This window comes from Opisthocomus hoazin, chromosome 4 (genome assembly GCF_030867145.1).
Source record: "Opisthocomus hoazin isolate bOpiHoa1 chromosome 4, bOpiHoa1.hap1, whole genome shotgun sequence".
Taxonomy (NCBI): Eukaryota; Metazoa; Chordata; class Aves; order Opisthocomiformes; family Opisthocomidae; genus Opisthocomus; species Opisthocomus hoazin.
The window spans coordinates 47557023-47571412 of record NC_134417.1 but is presented as its reverse complement, the minus strand read 5'-3'; the positions used below and the strand labels follow the sequence as shown (position 1 = coordinate 47571412).

At 44.1% G+C, this 14390-nt stretch overlaps 2 protein-coding genes across 5 annotated transcripts in view; one reads left to right on the top strand and one right to left on the bottom strand.

Annotated features, from left to right (window-relative positions):
• The window catches only part of ANO10 (anoctamin 10), a 131797-nt gene extending 129693 nt beyond the window's left edge, over positions 1-2104 (top strand). For 2 of the 3 annotated variants that reach the window (XM_075418935.1, XM_075418934.1), the window contains one exon: positions 1222-2104. In XM_075418935.1, coding sequence (XP_075275050.1) covers positions 1222-1257 — 36 coding nt within the window. In that variant the 3' untranslated portion in view covers positions 1258-2104. The remainder of the gene's footprint in view (positions 1-1221) is intronic. The other variant, XR_012763737.1, reaches the window with a different exon arrangement.
• A 4719-nt stretch (positions 2105-6823) lies between these two features.
• The window catches only part of SNRK (SNF related kinase), a 44607-nt gene continuing 37040 nt past the window's right edge, over positions 6824-14390 (bottom strand). For both annotated transcript variants that reach the window (XM_075418932.1, XM_075418933.1), the window contains exon 7: positions 6824-10694. In XM_075418932.1, the coding sequence (XP_075275047.1) occupies positions 9476-10694 (1219 nt within the window). In that variant the 3' untranslated portion in view covers positions 6824-9475. The remainder of the gene's footprint in view (positions 10695-14390) is intronic.

Sequence of the window (14390 nt, the reverse complement as noted above, 5' to 3'; positions counted from 1 at the left end):
TGCCCTCTTACTGCCTCTGTGAAGTCTCTGTTACAAAACATCCTCTTTAATAAGAAGCTTCAAAGAGTGGCTCTTTTTTTTCTTTCTCAGCAGATATTTTCAACACCTGGAATTGTTATTCTGGTTTCACATTGAGATCTGGTTAACAACAGGATTGGAAATAACACGTATCACCATGGCAGTCTGCTACCTCGTCCTTATATCACAGGATGTTTTCGTTCAATTCAACAGCCACAAAAAAAAAAAAGGGCAAGACATAAATACCGAAGAACGGTTGCATCTTAACATTCATGCAGTGGGAAAGCGGGGGCAACGTTGTGTTGGTAGTTCATGGACCTTTTCAGATCCCTTAAAAACTTAAATATTTTAAGGCTAAATGACTTTTATGATTTTTCTAAAAAAGAAAAACAAATCCTCTACAGTATTGACTTCACAGTGAGCTAAAATTATACATCTGTAAAGAATGTACCTTAAAAATGTGCATGCCACTTGGTAGAATTCTCCCACTGGCTAAGCAAATTGCATTTGTGTCTTCAGAATAAATATCTGCTATAACAAGGGATAATTAATAATTTTTTTAAAATTCCCTTTGCATCTGAGATTCTGGTATCACAGTCCTTCGTTGCAGTGAGCATTTTGCTTATCTGAAGTTATCTCAAGGAACTGTCCTGTATTTTAATAACTAACTAAACGAACCTGTGATTCAGAGATAGATAAGGATTCTTAATTCCAGCCTGGTATCAGTGTTTTCCTAAACGTAAGAGCAGATTTCCAGTGAAGCCCGTCAGCCGTGCCTGTCTGTGCTCCCTGCCAGCCTCTGAAGTCACAGCCCGTGCTGCCGACCAAGAGATCGAGGGACTGGCAGCTCCTGGCACAGGGGGAGGCTGGGGGAGAGGGGTTTCTGCGTCTGCCGGGCCTGGTCATTTCGGCGTAAGGCGTTATTTGTCACAAAAAGAACTGACATACAAATTGCATCATTATTTGCTGAGTCTTTTGGTGGGAGAGGCAATAGCTCTGTTAAAACTGCGTCACTGGGAAGAGTCAGCCACAACAGGCTTGCAGTTTTGGTTTTAACTACCAAGGCTCCAGTTAATTTTTCTGTGTGGTATTGTTACTCGGTTGGACTCAGAAGCGTCCTGCGTTCAGACTTTGCCGTTCCGTGTAATTCGTCACGCTGCCGCTGCACTCAGTGCACCTTTTCTTTTCTCCCTTCTCTCGCAGCAAATGAAGCTCGCGGCCGAGTCGCTGAAGGAGTGACTGTGACGGAGTGAGGGTGACTGAAGCGGTCGCCTGGGAACGCGGGCACCTCTCCAGTGTCTGCCCATGGCCACGGGCAGCTCTCAGGGCGCGCACCCCACCCTCCCTTCAGCAGGTGGCATCTGCCTGGGTGCTACTCGGTAAATATTCTTTGTAAAAAAATAGATTATTTTCTCCTTCACTCTTTGTTTCTTGCACACAACTGTGTGTGACGTTAACCCCAAATAAAGCACTCCAGCTTATGCCAGCTCTGGCTGAAATCTGCCAGGCTCACCATGCTTCGAGTGATTGAAAACAGATCCTGTGAGTAAGCATCCAGAAGCTAGCGAGAGTTCTCAACTGCAGTTTTGTAAAAGAAAAAAAAAAAAAAAGAAGATAGACTGGTATTTAACCCGCAATATACTGTCCCTTTGGGGTACTGCCCCTTTTGTTCCTTTATTACAACACCTAATCCATCCTGTATTACTGCAAAGACTTGCTTAATAGCTACTGTTTGCACGTAGCAAATTAATTGCAATATTTTATACATTGCATAATGGAATACATGATTTTTCCCTATATGAGCTGAGAAATAGTTGAACAGAAATATTATAAAGTATGCACTATATACTCCTGTGTGCTAGTTCTCTAGATAAGCCCCAGTTAAAATCTTTTCAAAAGCTGGGTAAAAGGCATTCAGTGGGAAACAGATTGCTGATTGGTAATTTATGAAGTGTATTTATTATTTAGATTACATTAGATTTTGGTATCACTTCCCTGGATCTTGAACTGATCTTGAATGGATCTTCTGGTTTAAGCAAACTGACAGTAGCAGATCAATTAAACTTCATACCTGATATACCAGTACTCCTGTGTCTAGTGAATATGTGATTTTTTTTTTTTCTTGCATTTCACAGAAAGGTAGTTTCCCTAATGTTTCGTTGTTTTCTGACAGTAATAGGACCAAAATCTACAGTGTTTGCTCCTGTGACCTTGAGACAGTTTATTTTCTCCTGCTGTGACCTTCATTTTTGGTAGATGTCACTTACCTATATGTGATCTTTGCTGGAATTCTGTTTGGAAAAATCTGCTGTTACAATCATTAAGGTATTTGCCTGCTTTGCACATTTCAGATTTCTGCCACAGGCCCCCCCCAGCCCCGTAACGTAACGAAGCCAAAATAATGTATTCTGTCTGGAATTCAAAATTAGCATTTCTCAAACTCTGCAAGCGTGACCCAGTAAGAAACGACTCTGTTCCCTTGGGCAGAGGAGCAAAACCAAGCTACAGCTGCTGTCGCTGTTTATTCTTCCCCTGCCACGCGTCCCCTGCCCCGCTGCTATTTTGGGGGTGTCTCAGGGGCCACTGCTGTTCCTGAAGCCGCAGCGGGCTCTGCCCTGAGCAGCCAGCAGGGATCGCTGGGGGAAACGCGTCTCCCTGCCTGTGGAGATCCCAAAACCGAAGCTTTTGGAGGAGGGGAGTAGCATGTTCTCCATGAAAGCTCCCCGGCTGTGCAGCTTCTTGCCCGCTTCCATCTGAAGCAGCTCACGTTTGTTCGAGTTTCACTCGTGCTGTTTAGCAAGTGGGTTTGAGTGAACAGTTCAGGAGAAGAAAAAGCCTGGGGGATGGGTTCCCGGCGGAGCATGTTCTTGTGCGCTTGTCATAGATGTTTGGAAGGGATTCTGCTGGTCTGGGTTTTGTGCTGGTTTGCGAGTGTGAAGTTGGCGTGTTTTGCCGATGGCAACTCTATCAGGTGTCTGGGATAATTTTCGAAGGTGGGATTCTTCACCTAAAGTTAGTAAGCATGGAGGAATTATGACCTCCATCATGTGAGTGAGAAATATGGTAATCCTTTGTTTAGGTGTTCAAAAAACGTGAAAACGTTTAGACGTGGCACTTTGGGACGTGGTTTAGGCATGGTGGTGATGGGTTGACGGTTGGACTTGATGATCTGAGAGGCCTTTTCCAACCCTAATGATTCTGTGATTCTATGATTTGTAGGAATTAGAATTTGTTCTAGATACTGGGAGAACTCTTGTTTTAGCATCACAGCCGCTACGCAGTCGTGATAGTGTTTCTGTCCTAAACAGCATACACTTTAGCTTGCTGAGAAACATTACCTGCATACTGCCAAGTAATATTTTGTCACTGAATTGAAATCTAGCTTCTATTCCTCTGTGCTGCTCTTCTACTGGGGGTTTGCTGTGTTTCATGCTGTTTGATATTGGTTTGATACTGGGTTTTGGTTTGTTGGTTGGGGGTTTTTATACATTCACGATGTCATCTGTTTTCATTTCTCATTTGAGCAAAAAAATGTTCCTGTCTGCTTCTGAATGTCTTTGTATAGTTTTCTTTCTTTCTGCTGTAGATAATCTGTAAAAAACTGTGGGATGCTAGGGATGAAATTTACTGACAAAAAAATCTGTAGTCAGATGAAAATACTAGATGGAATAAATAAGATATTTACCCGTAACTGCTATTCACAAGCTGTGTAATCTGTGTGTCTGTTCCTAGTCTGGACAGCCTAGGATGAATCTGGAGGTGTCTGTTTGGGAAGAAGACGGCTGTGTGGGAGTAGCCTGTACCTATCCATAAGGCTTGAATTTTACAGGGCTCTTCAGCAGCAGCGATTACAACCAAGAAAGCTGTTTTTGAGGAAAAGGGCGGTCATAAATAATTTACTGGTGAGATAAAAGTTCTCTCATCAGGTGTGTTGTGAGCCAAGGGTTCAATTGCGTGGCCCAGGAGGATTTGCTGACTCAAGATCTCTACTGTGCTCGCCGGACTTCAGCACCTGTGAACGTGGGGGCAGTGGAAGAGGAAAACACTGGGACCGTTGCGTGGGGAAAGGCTCCCCTGTAAGCAGGCAAGCAATCCTGGCTACTTCAGCCTACCTCGCTCTGAGGGAATCGATATTGAATCTCATTCAGCACTTGCACCGATGGAGGATTTACTGCCTTATTCAAACAAGCAAAGCCAGCGGGAACCATGCCACCACCCTGTGTTTTCTTCAGCAGAGCTCTGCCCTGCCTGGTCCCAGAGTTGGAGGGGTGGGTGTCGGCATCGGGCTGGAGGTGACAGCAGGGCTGGTGACTCAGCTGTCAGCCCCCAAGAGTAATGCCCTTGGAGAGGGTGGGCTCTCTCTGCACCCTGCTGCTGGATTCAAGACACCACGGTGACGGCAGCTGTCACTGCTGTTGGGACGAGGGCGATCCTGGGCATGGTGCAAGAGGGCTCATCGGCCCCCAGGGCTGCAGCGCTGAGCCAGACCTCGGGTGTGCAAGTCGAGTCCTTCCCTCCTGCGCGCCCAGCCCTGTACTTCTCAAGAGAGAGAGCAGTGGGAGGGAAGGAACAGGACGATGTTACACAAGGGTTTGTGGAAATTAAGTGCTAAGGAGATCTGACATGACACGTCTGAGAGCCCAGTGAAGTCCTTACGAAACCCCTATGCTTTTGAAGTCCTCTAAAATATCAAGTGTACCTGCATTTTTCATATGACATAATTCTTCTTCCACCTGGGAAAGTAAAGAGAGATCATCGTTTTTTCCCCTGCTATATGAGACTTTACTCTGTCACTAATTCAGGTTCTTGACTTCTGGAAATTGATGTCATTTGTAATACACACAGATAGGCCAAACTGAGTCAACTTGTTACAAGTAATTCCAATCTTAAGCTCAAAAAAATATAAATAGCCTTGAAGGGAGCCTGCCGAAACAGCCTGAGACCTTGCTCCAGCGAAGGGCGATCCAGCTGGCCCTGGAAACACCGTACCAGTGGGCCGTCAGTGGGGGAGCCCGCCGGCTTCGGGGGTAGGCAGTGAGAGAAGTGAGTCACTGCTGCGCTCTCCTGAGTGCAGCCACCTCAAGGTGCTCTTACGCAAACACCGGTTACTGAAAGCAAGTCTTAAGCAGGAATTGGTGACAGACAGATGTGCTCATACTCACCCGCATAAACTCTGCCATGGGAAAGGCTGTTTGGGGTGGCGTGGTTGGCTCTGACGTCTGGGACATTCCCTGTTTCTTCATGTCTGTTGCCAGCCATCCACGCTGGGATTTCTCTGTACCTGCTGGCACATTTATTTGCTAATGAATAATTAATTTTAAAACATCTGACCGGCATGTACCAACTGCTGAGCTGTTCTTGCTTGGCCTTGTTAGCTTAGGAAAGAGGAGGTGGCACAAGGTTTGCTCAGGGCTGATCGCAGCCCCACGAGTTCCTTGCCGGCTCCTCGCCTGCTGCCACCTCCACCCTCCTGTGTGTGAGCCAGCGTGGGGAGGCTTGGCATCGGCAGGGGCCCAGCTCCGGGAGCCTCTGGGCACAGCTTCGCACAACTAGCTGATCGTAAAGCAGTCGTACATTAATTGCATGACCTGTTAAATGCCATTAATCCCTGTACGTGTGCCAACTGCCCTGTCGCCGTACCCTCTCTGGCTGGTTGCGGTTCCTGTTCCACGAGCAGTCACAGGCGAGCAGGTTGTGCCGAGCCGCAAGGAGCACAGCTCTCCTGGCTCCGCGCTGAGGCACGGCCGTTTGCAGGCGATGACAGGGAGAGCACACGCCTGGACTGGAGCGTCCGTAGCGCAGTTGTTCTCGCCGTTCCGTGCTGACATCCTTCACTCCAGATGAAGGAGCAGATGTTTTCCAGCACATGGCAGCCTGAGCACGGCCATGTGGGGCACAGCTGTAGAAGGCAGACTGTGAAGCGGCTGCAGTGAAGAAGTGGTGTTAACTCCCAGGGTCGTGTGACAGCAGCGACGGCGCAGAGCCTGTGTGCAGACGGAGCCGCCTCCTGCGCTGTCTTCAGAGCTGGGGCAGTCAGGGTGACAGCAGCACAGCCCGGCACTTTCTTCTGCCCTCCGTCAGTGCTGATGGCAGCTGTTGCTAGTACCCATGTTACATTACAAAGACGACGACTACTGGGGTAGGCTTGAATTAAAAACATTCAGTCTATACCGGTGAAACTTCAACTCGCATATATCTTCACAAGGGAAAAAAAAAGATACTAATTTACAGCTGCCTCGGCAGATGTGGCAGACTGGTACACAGCCCGTCATTTCATCCAAAAAGCCCGAGACAAGCACCTTGTTTTCCCCAGCGTTAGAGCCGGGCTGGGCGAGGTCCCCCTGCCCTGGCTGTAACCGACTCCTCTGCCTTACCTGCGCACACCAAGTATTTCAACTGAGATTCTGAAACCCGTTGTGCTCTCTCATTGTGGAGCTGCCCGAAGAGCACCAGGTTCGCTAAGATGCTAAGCTGGACAAGCGCATCAGAAATGTTCTCTAGCTGAGCAGCCGCTTGTGAAGGTCACTAAACCATTCAACTCCTTCCGAAGCGCTGCCTAAGAGCACCCTCAACCTTCAGACAAAAATCTGTTTTGGCCGACGCCAGCCATGCCAGCCTCCGAGCTCAGCTGAACACCTTTGTTCCACGTGAGAGAAGCCAAAAGTTTGCAGGCTAACATGCGTCTGCGCACCAAGTCACGTTTTTGTCAAGACAACCGAGCTCCCATCGCTACTGCTTTCTGTCGTTGCCGCCCTCGCCCCGAGAACGCCGGGAGTGACAGACTGCACTGACATGCGCATCAGGGGTTACGCACCAGTCAAGGTATCACTTTTATTAACCGGATTTTCCATTTCTGTCGCACACCGTGAATGTTTACACAATGAAAAAGCCAAACATTGCTGGAAGCAATAAGATCAGCTGACATTCATGTACCCTCTTAACACGCACACGTGGATTCATTCTTGGTGAGAAATTTTTATATTTCTGTTCATTAGTTCTGTTTATTTATACTGCTACTCTTAAAATTCTGCGTCAAGATTGTCACATCTTAAATACAGATTAAGTTGCTAGAGGTACATTTTTTTTATATATATTTATATACACACATACAGAAAAATACAAGACTAATCGGTTTTCCCACAATATTTAATTTATACACTACTGTAACTATATGCAACTTTTAAAGACACGTTAAGGGGTACAAGAAACTGTTTACTTGCTCTAAATAGTTTGGTCCGATATTATCTTACTGTAGTGGTTATTCTCGCCCTTCCTTTTACGTGACAACAGAATACAACATACACCACATGCACAGTCATTCAGCTACCAACAGCTGGCTAACGGACAGCACTCAGACAAACATCTGTACACCCGGGGGTTCAACCAACCGCACACGACTATAAGGCTATAATACAACTATGCAGCATAAATGGTCAACACTGCTGTTCTAAAGTGAGCACCATATATACAGTTGTCTATAAAAACATTGGAAACAAAATACACCTGGGGTTAGTTAAAAGGTGCCATTCCAAGGCTGTACATAATATCAGGAAAGAGTATTTACAATACTTGGAAAAAAACTGCAACAAATCAGTTTATTGCCAATGCCCTTTATAAACTTGTCTCCTACGGGATGTTACGCTCACTGTCTGTGAACCACACATCTCATTTCTGGCCCTTGGTAAGATCCCTGCTCAAAAATTTCAAGCAAATATGTTCTATGGCTTCACCCACACGTCTGCTCTTGTAGCTGTTGATTTACGAATATCACGCTGACTAAACTGCAAACTAAACTGCAACTGAAGTTTCAAACTCTTAAGAAGTAAAACACTTATCCTTTGCCTTGTTTAGGAAGCAGAATGCAAAATCCCTGTCTAGGCTAGCCCGTTAGAATACCCCACGCAATTTAGACTCCGTTAGTAAAAAGCCTTCTACTAATCCAGAAGAGCTGTAGAAGCTATGACCAAGCGTAACGCCGTTCTTTGGTGCTCTGCTCACTCTGCGGTGGATGTGAAATGCGTTGCATTTGACCGTTCTGCAAGGGTTACAAGATGCTCAACAGTGTAAACTCCTCTCAGACATCCGATGTCTGCCCAGGGCGCTGCTACATCATACTACCAGTTTCACTAGCATTGCTTAGAAGACCCAGTGCACAGCATGAAAAAATAAAACATTCTTGCCCTTCCCAAAAACTAGGAATCTGCAATATATTTTATTCTAGGTAATAAAATTCCTCAAAGTTAATTTATCTGGTCAAAAGTATCCTTTTGTACAGAAATACTCTAAATCGGGACCCTGCCGTGGCAACGGGAAACCCGACAGAAAGGCTAAGAGCTGCAAAATAAATACTTTCCTATATGCTATTTTAAATTGACTTTATGAAAAAGCATGATTGCTGAGGGAAAGGAAGTGGTGTACATGTGGGAAACAGCAGTATTTTTAAGTCTTTAAAAGAGTAATAATGACAAAAATGTAAGTGACAATAACTATCTCAATTTGAATCCAATTGCCTTAACGTTTTCCATCCCTTACTGCCTTTTGAAATCCCAGGGAGAGGAGGAGAGGATAGGGGTAGAAGGTTTACAAGGTAAAAACCTAAAATATTAGCTGTCATGATATACTAATAACAAAAGTAATTCATACAAATACTTTATTTTCAGTTAGCATGTAAAAACTCAGAAGTAGACTTAATTTACCTTTGTTATATTAAAAAAGAAGATTGTCTGCTTGTAATATTAACATATTTCTGTGGGAGAAAGCTGCCTTACAAATTACTCACCTTTTTTTTTTTTAAAAAAAAAGAAAACTGCCTCTAGCAACACAAGATCTTTTCAGTTTGATTTTTGAGCCACAACTTCATCCATATCATAGCTTAAGACAAATAGGTGTGGGTTTAAAATCGTATTTCAAGATCACTAATTTCAGTGCATCTTTGCTTTGTACAAGCCTTGGAACATCTGAAAGCTCCCTGAAGAGTTTTCAGCATCAAAACATTATTGCTTTGGTTCTGTTTCAGATACATAGAAGTATGCCACATATCACATATTTTCGTTATCACAGAAGGTCAGAACGAGAATTAACATTTCACAAGCAAACAAAAGCTTCTCTCTCTAGTTCAAGTGCAGAACATGAAACTTCTAAGTGCTCCATTTACATTAGGATCCAGATACTTATTTTAACTTAATCCAGATCTTCCATAGTAAAATTATAAATGTAAAAATTACACAATAAAATATTTTGCTTTGTTGAAAAAGAAAAACATATCGGCTAGCAGCATGCAGAGACCATGCATTGTCATACCATCAAGCAAAGACAAAATTAAAGTGTAATAAATAACTGCTCAAAGCCCACTTAAAAATCTTAAGACAACAAACAGGGGTCCGTGACAAGGTGTTCACAGCTCTCAACAGGAAGAATGATGCTGTCAAGTAGATTGAGCTATTAAAGTTGGTCATTGTCAAATGACATGACAACAGCTGGTTTGACTGGAGGTACACAGCAGCCCCTCCTTTGGGTTCCGCTGAATATTCACAGATATCGTCTTTTCACAGAGAGGTAGTTGTAGCACACTGTTTTTCAAGTTCCTGTTCTTTATCCGTTCCAATTCGTTTGTTGTGTCTGACATTTGGTCAGAAAAAAATTTTAGGTTGCCCAGCGATGAAGCCTGGTTTGTGCTTCCACTGGAACTGATACACATTTTCCATGTCGATTTCTCCTGTACTTTTACACTGGAAAAGGACAGATTGTTTTGAGGATCAATAATGTATTTAGCGGTGCCGTGAATCTGTGAACCTAGGCAAAGGCTCATTAGCTTCAGGCTTTCAACCAGTTCCCCTGCACTCCTAGACGACAGCTGCATTGAGTTTCCGGATCCAGCGCATCTCTGAGTGGAGCCCGAAGTGGTGTTGGTGCTACCGCCGGAGCTGCCGGAGGGACTCCCCCCACCTTTGTTGTTATCACCTGGGCTCGTCTTGTCTACCCCTCCGTTTCCATTACTGGGTTTGCTTTGTCCACCACCATCTCCTTGGCTGCCAGGTGGCCCTTCGCTACTATCCCGTCTATGCCACGAGTAAGTAAACCCACTATCTTTGTCTAGGCGTCTCCTGCTTTCCGAGTCGTCATCGCTTGTTTCTGAGCTGCTGCAACTAGAGCCCCGTCCCTGGCTTTTCCTCCTGTGATAGCGTTTGTGCACTGTGCTAGGTGAAGCAATGTTCATTTTTAACCTGCTGAGCTTCGGGGGTAAGTTCTCATCCATGTCAAACTCATCATCTGACTCGCCCTCCTCAAAGATCTGATTGAGGACTGGTGCGCTCTTTCTCGAAGTAAGACGATTTGTAACCGAAGGCTTACGACGCAGGACAACTTGAGTGGAAAGAGAAATAGGTTTCTTATCTTCTTCATCCTCCTCTTCATCTTCTTCTACTCTGAACAAGCACTTCCGGCCACTTGTAGTGGGCTTTAAGCTCACTGATGGGACTGCCGAAAGCGCCGGTCCAGCCAGTTCAGGGATGTCTTCTTTCTTTGCTGAATCACCCAGGGCCTTGCTTCTGTGCCCGTTGAGGATGTTCTCGGCTGTGCGAGCTGGTGACTGAGGAACAGTTGTGTGGGAGAGAGGAGAAGCTGTGAGGTCATCCTCCAGATCTTGGGGTACATCGATTTTTGTTGGCCACGATTGCCTACATAAACAATTATAAAGGATAAAAGACAAGTTAGATCAGGCGGGCATTTCACAACATGTAAGAACATGTAAGATCTGCACAAGCGAAGCAGCAGCACTGCCACGCAGACGGGCCTGCCGAGTGGCGTGCTGGTAAGGAACAGTACTGAGTACCGGCAGGAAAGGAAACATTCTCGGAGAACGCGCGTTCCTTTAGAAAGCTGTTATTTGAAAGGAACGTCATATACAGAAAAGCATAGTTTAGAAATTATGTTGGTTACTGTCAAATGAAATTTTAAGATTTCACTGCGCTCAGAAAATCAAAGCAATAAAAAACATTAAAGAATTGCATCTCAAAGAAAATAATGTGAAGTAGGTATAGAACCACCAGTACCTAGAGGAAGATACAAACTAATTCAAGCACAACTTAAGTAAGATAGTATTGCAAACTACTTTTAATCTGAAGCTTCTGTTAATTTTTTCCCCAGTATTCTTAATATAAAAATCAGGTTAGAATTAACACGAGTGAGACTGAAAAGCTGAGTCAGAAGAAACACTGCCTCATTTGCAGTAAGTCTTGATTCAGAGCAAGCTCTACTCTACAAAATCCCCTTTAATTTTAAACACACATGCATTGAGATCATACATTTATTTGTCCTTAGCTGAGCAACTGGAATAACACGGCTGCATGAATTCAGGACTCCAGCTGCTTAAGAGTACGACACTTGAATAAACTAAATCCAAGTTCAAAATGTATGACTATGTACTAGCATCAGCGCAAATCAAAATAGAAGTAACACTTGAGTGTAAATCAGTTTTACAGTTGGCAGCTGATGATGCCTTATCTCCAGTATCTAAGCTAGTATCTAATGATTTGTATTTTACTTTAAATCCTAGTATAATTGTAATTTTCCCCTAATGCACACAGAATAAATTAAGAACGAAGACTGTCAGTCTTTCCGTTCTCTCTGTATTTGAAAGCCTAATCCAAAAGACCAACACCTACAGACCAACACCTTAACACTGAATAATTCCACATAGATTCGCTCAGCACAAGCCCCACATTTCTTCGGGAGACCAAGAAATTTTTTCTAACCTCTCAAAGTAAGAGTTATCTTTAAAATTAAAAAGTTTGCCAATCATTTAACTTCACATAACTAAAATACTCTAGCATACTGCATGAAAAGCTGTAGTAGAGACCTCTGTTCACAGATGATAAATGTATTACAAGACATTCCCAGCCATCTTCTGGGTGTGCCAGAAGAAAGAGCTTCATGGCTGTGTAGCCCAGTTTAGAGGCAAGGCGTAGGAGGAAAGCAGGAGAGGAAGCAGAAACCGTTTCACAGCACGTGTGACCCCAGATACCTGCTTGGACAGCCTGCGTACGAAGACAGTCGGGTCATACCAACTTCCCGATCTCTGCTGTGTTAAGAGCTCAAGCTGAAGAAACAAGGAAAGCTCAGACACCTCTCTGCTATTCTTATTCTAAACACGTTCTTTTTAGGTGTTTAAGGGAAGTACCTGCACTAGGACTGCATTTGCTCAAGGCTCCCTCTGTAATGGCTGGATGGAAAAGGATCCTGAAGCGAGATGCCTGTCTACCCAGTAACAACTGACAACTATCTTCCCAACTGTATGAACTTTGAAGAAGAGTACTTTAAATAAAGCCAAAATTAAACTCATCAAGCCTAAACGCAGACTTTGAAGTGCTAGCTTCAGTTGTGCTTAACAAGTCAGTGATACAAAAGCCCACCATGATCCCCGGCTGCCAACCCACCCGTGCGAGCCTACACAGTCCGACCCCCAGAAGGAGCCGTACAGGCTCCTTCCCGTCTCGCTGAGCACTGGGAGCTGCTGGTGCCCTCCCAGCAGCTTCCCTCCAGTAAGCAGCTCTGCCTGGAAGGAGGCCACGCAACCAGCAGCTCTGACCCAGGCCGCCCAGACAAGAAGTGGAGCCAAGGCTGTGGTCCTCCTTGGTTTGACACGGGTGTCCTCCCTTAGGCCCCAGCTGACTCCAGAAAGGCTGGGAACCACTGACCTAGTTTTCTGATGACTTGTGCTATGCTGGGTATTTTAAACACAAACAACTGTCGGTGATTAACAAATAGGACCTAAAGAAATTAGAAACATAACTACAAAAGTGACAGCAAATGAAGATCTACACGTTTCAAGAATTCACTGTCCTTTTAAGAGCAGACTGGTTTGTCAGCTAAAAAAAGGAAGAGAGTTCTGTGGCTGTCACAATAAAGGGTAAAGATAGTATCTAACAGTACTGTGGTTTCCAGGCAATAAACCTCCTCATCGCAGTATGTTTATCTCTCATAGCAGCCCATGTTTGCCTCCCTTCCTTCCTGCCCCTCCCCTTATTCCCAGTAGGCCTGAGGAGAGGGTGGGACAGAAGGGAAGCTCCAGGTTGTAAGTTAAATTACTGGGTTTTTAATCTTTTCAAGTCTCAAAGTAATGCACTACTTTGTTGTCTTTTCCATGAGGTCATTTTATATAAACGCTTTGAATTTAGAACCGTCATGAAGACAAGGAATAGCTACCTGGGACCATTAAGGGCAAGAGTTCCTGAGTTTATGCAGATGTCCTTGCAATGAAAAGAAAGTTCATACTCATAAGGCAGGCGTCAACTACTCCAACTCGTTTGTTCTAGCTCCTCACATAACTGGAGCAGCTCTTCTACTGCAACACTGACACCGATGCAGAGAAAAAAACCAAAACAATTTAAAAGCAGGCTTTGTAGTTTTAGAATTTTCATTTGTATGTAAACTCAGTTTGTTTTATAACTAATAATCAGTATTAGACACATATGATGCTCTGCTTGGATTTCTTTTTTAAAAGAAATTGACGTAAAATAAGAGCATGATCCATCCAGAGAGAACTGTAAAGTTACAGTATTACCCTTGAAGAGAGGTAAGCTCTTTAACACCCAGCACCAGCCCATTTAGGTTCTGTAGGCAATGTTAGTTGCCTGCAACAACAACTCTTCTAAAGCACTTGTAACCATGCAACAGAAGATAAAATTTCCTACATAAGTGACCATTGAGTGAATGAAGTGAATGACCGTTGAAGTACAGCAACAAAATTCCTGTCTACTCTAGTACACAACACAGCGTGCAGTCTCATCTGGAGATGACAAACATGCTGAGAACCACTGTAGGGTTCACAGAGAAACAACTCATCGTTCAGGCAGACAGAATGGTATTTGGAAGAGGCTCATCTAAAAGCCTCCAAAATCTCCGCCTAAATCCAAAGGTACCAACCAATGGAGATGATGTATCTGTAACCTATTTTCCAAAGCGTGTGCCCTTGATTTGTAACAAGTGTCTATTTTTCTAGATTGAACTTGAGGTAGTAGTACCTTACTTTTATCAGTTAAGGCAAGGAAAATATGGATATGCACCAGAAGGACACCACAGCATTTACAGCCCTGTTATCATTCCTATTAAATGATTTCATATATGACCTAGCATGAAAATTGCACAAAGAAACCTTTGGAATGAACAAGCTATTTTGTCATTTTCTTTAAATCCTGCAGCTGGATTAACAATACTGAAGGCAGGCAGCAGCTCTAAACATCAGCACAAGCACTTAATATTCTTCTCTCAAGAGGATTAGCTACTAACCATTGTTATTAGTGCTAATAATAGTTACCAATAATATTTTACCAAAACCTAAGAGGCAACATTTGAAGAGACTGGAGGTTAGAGAA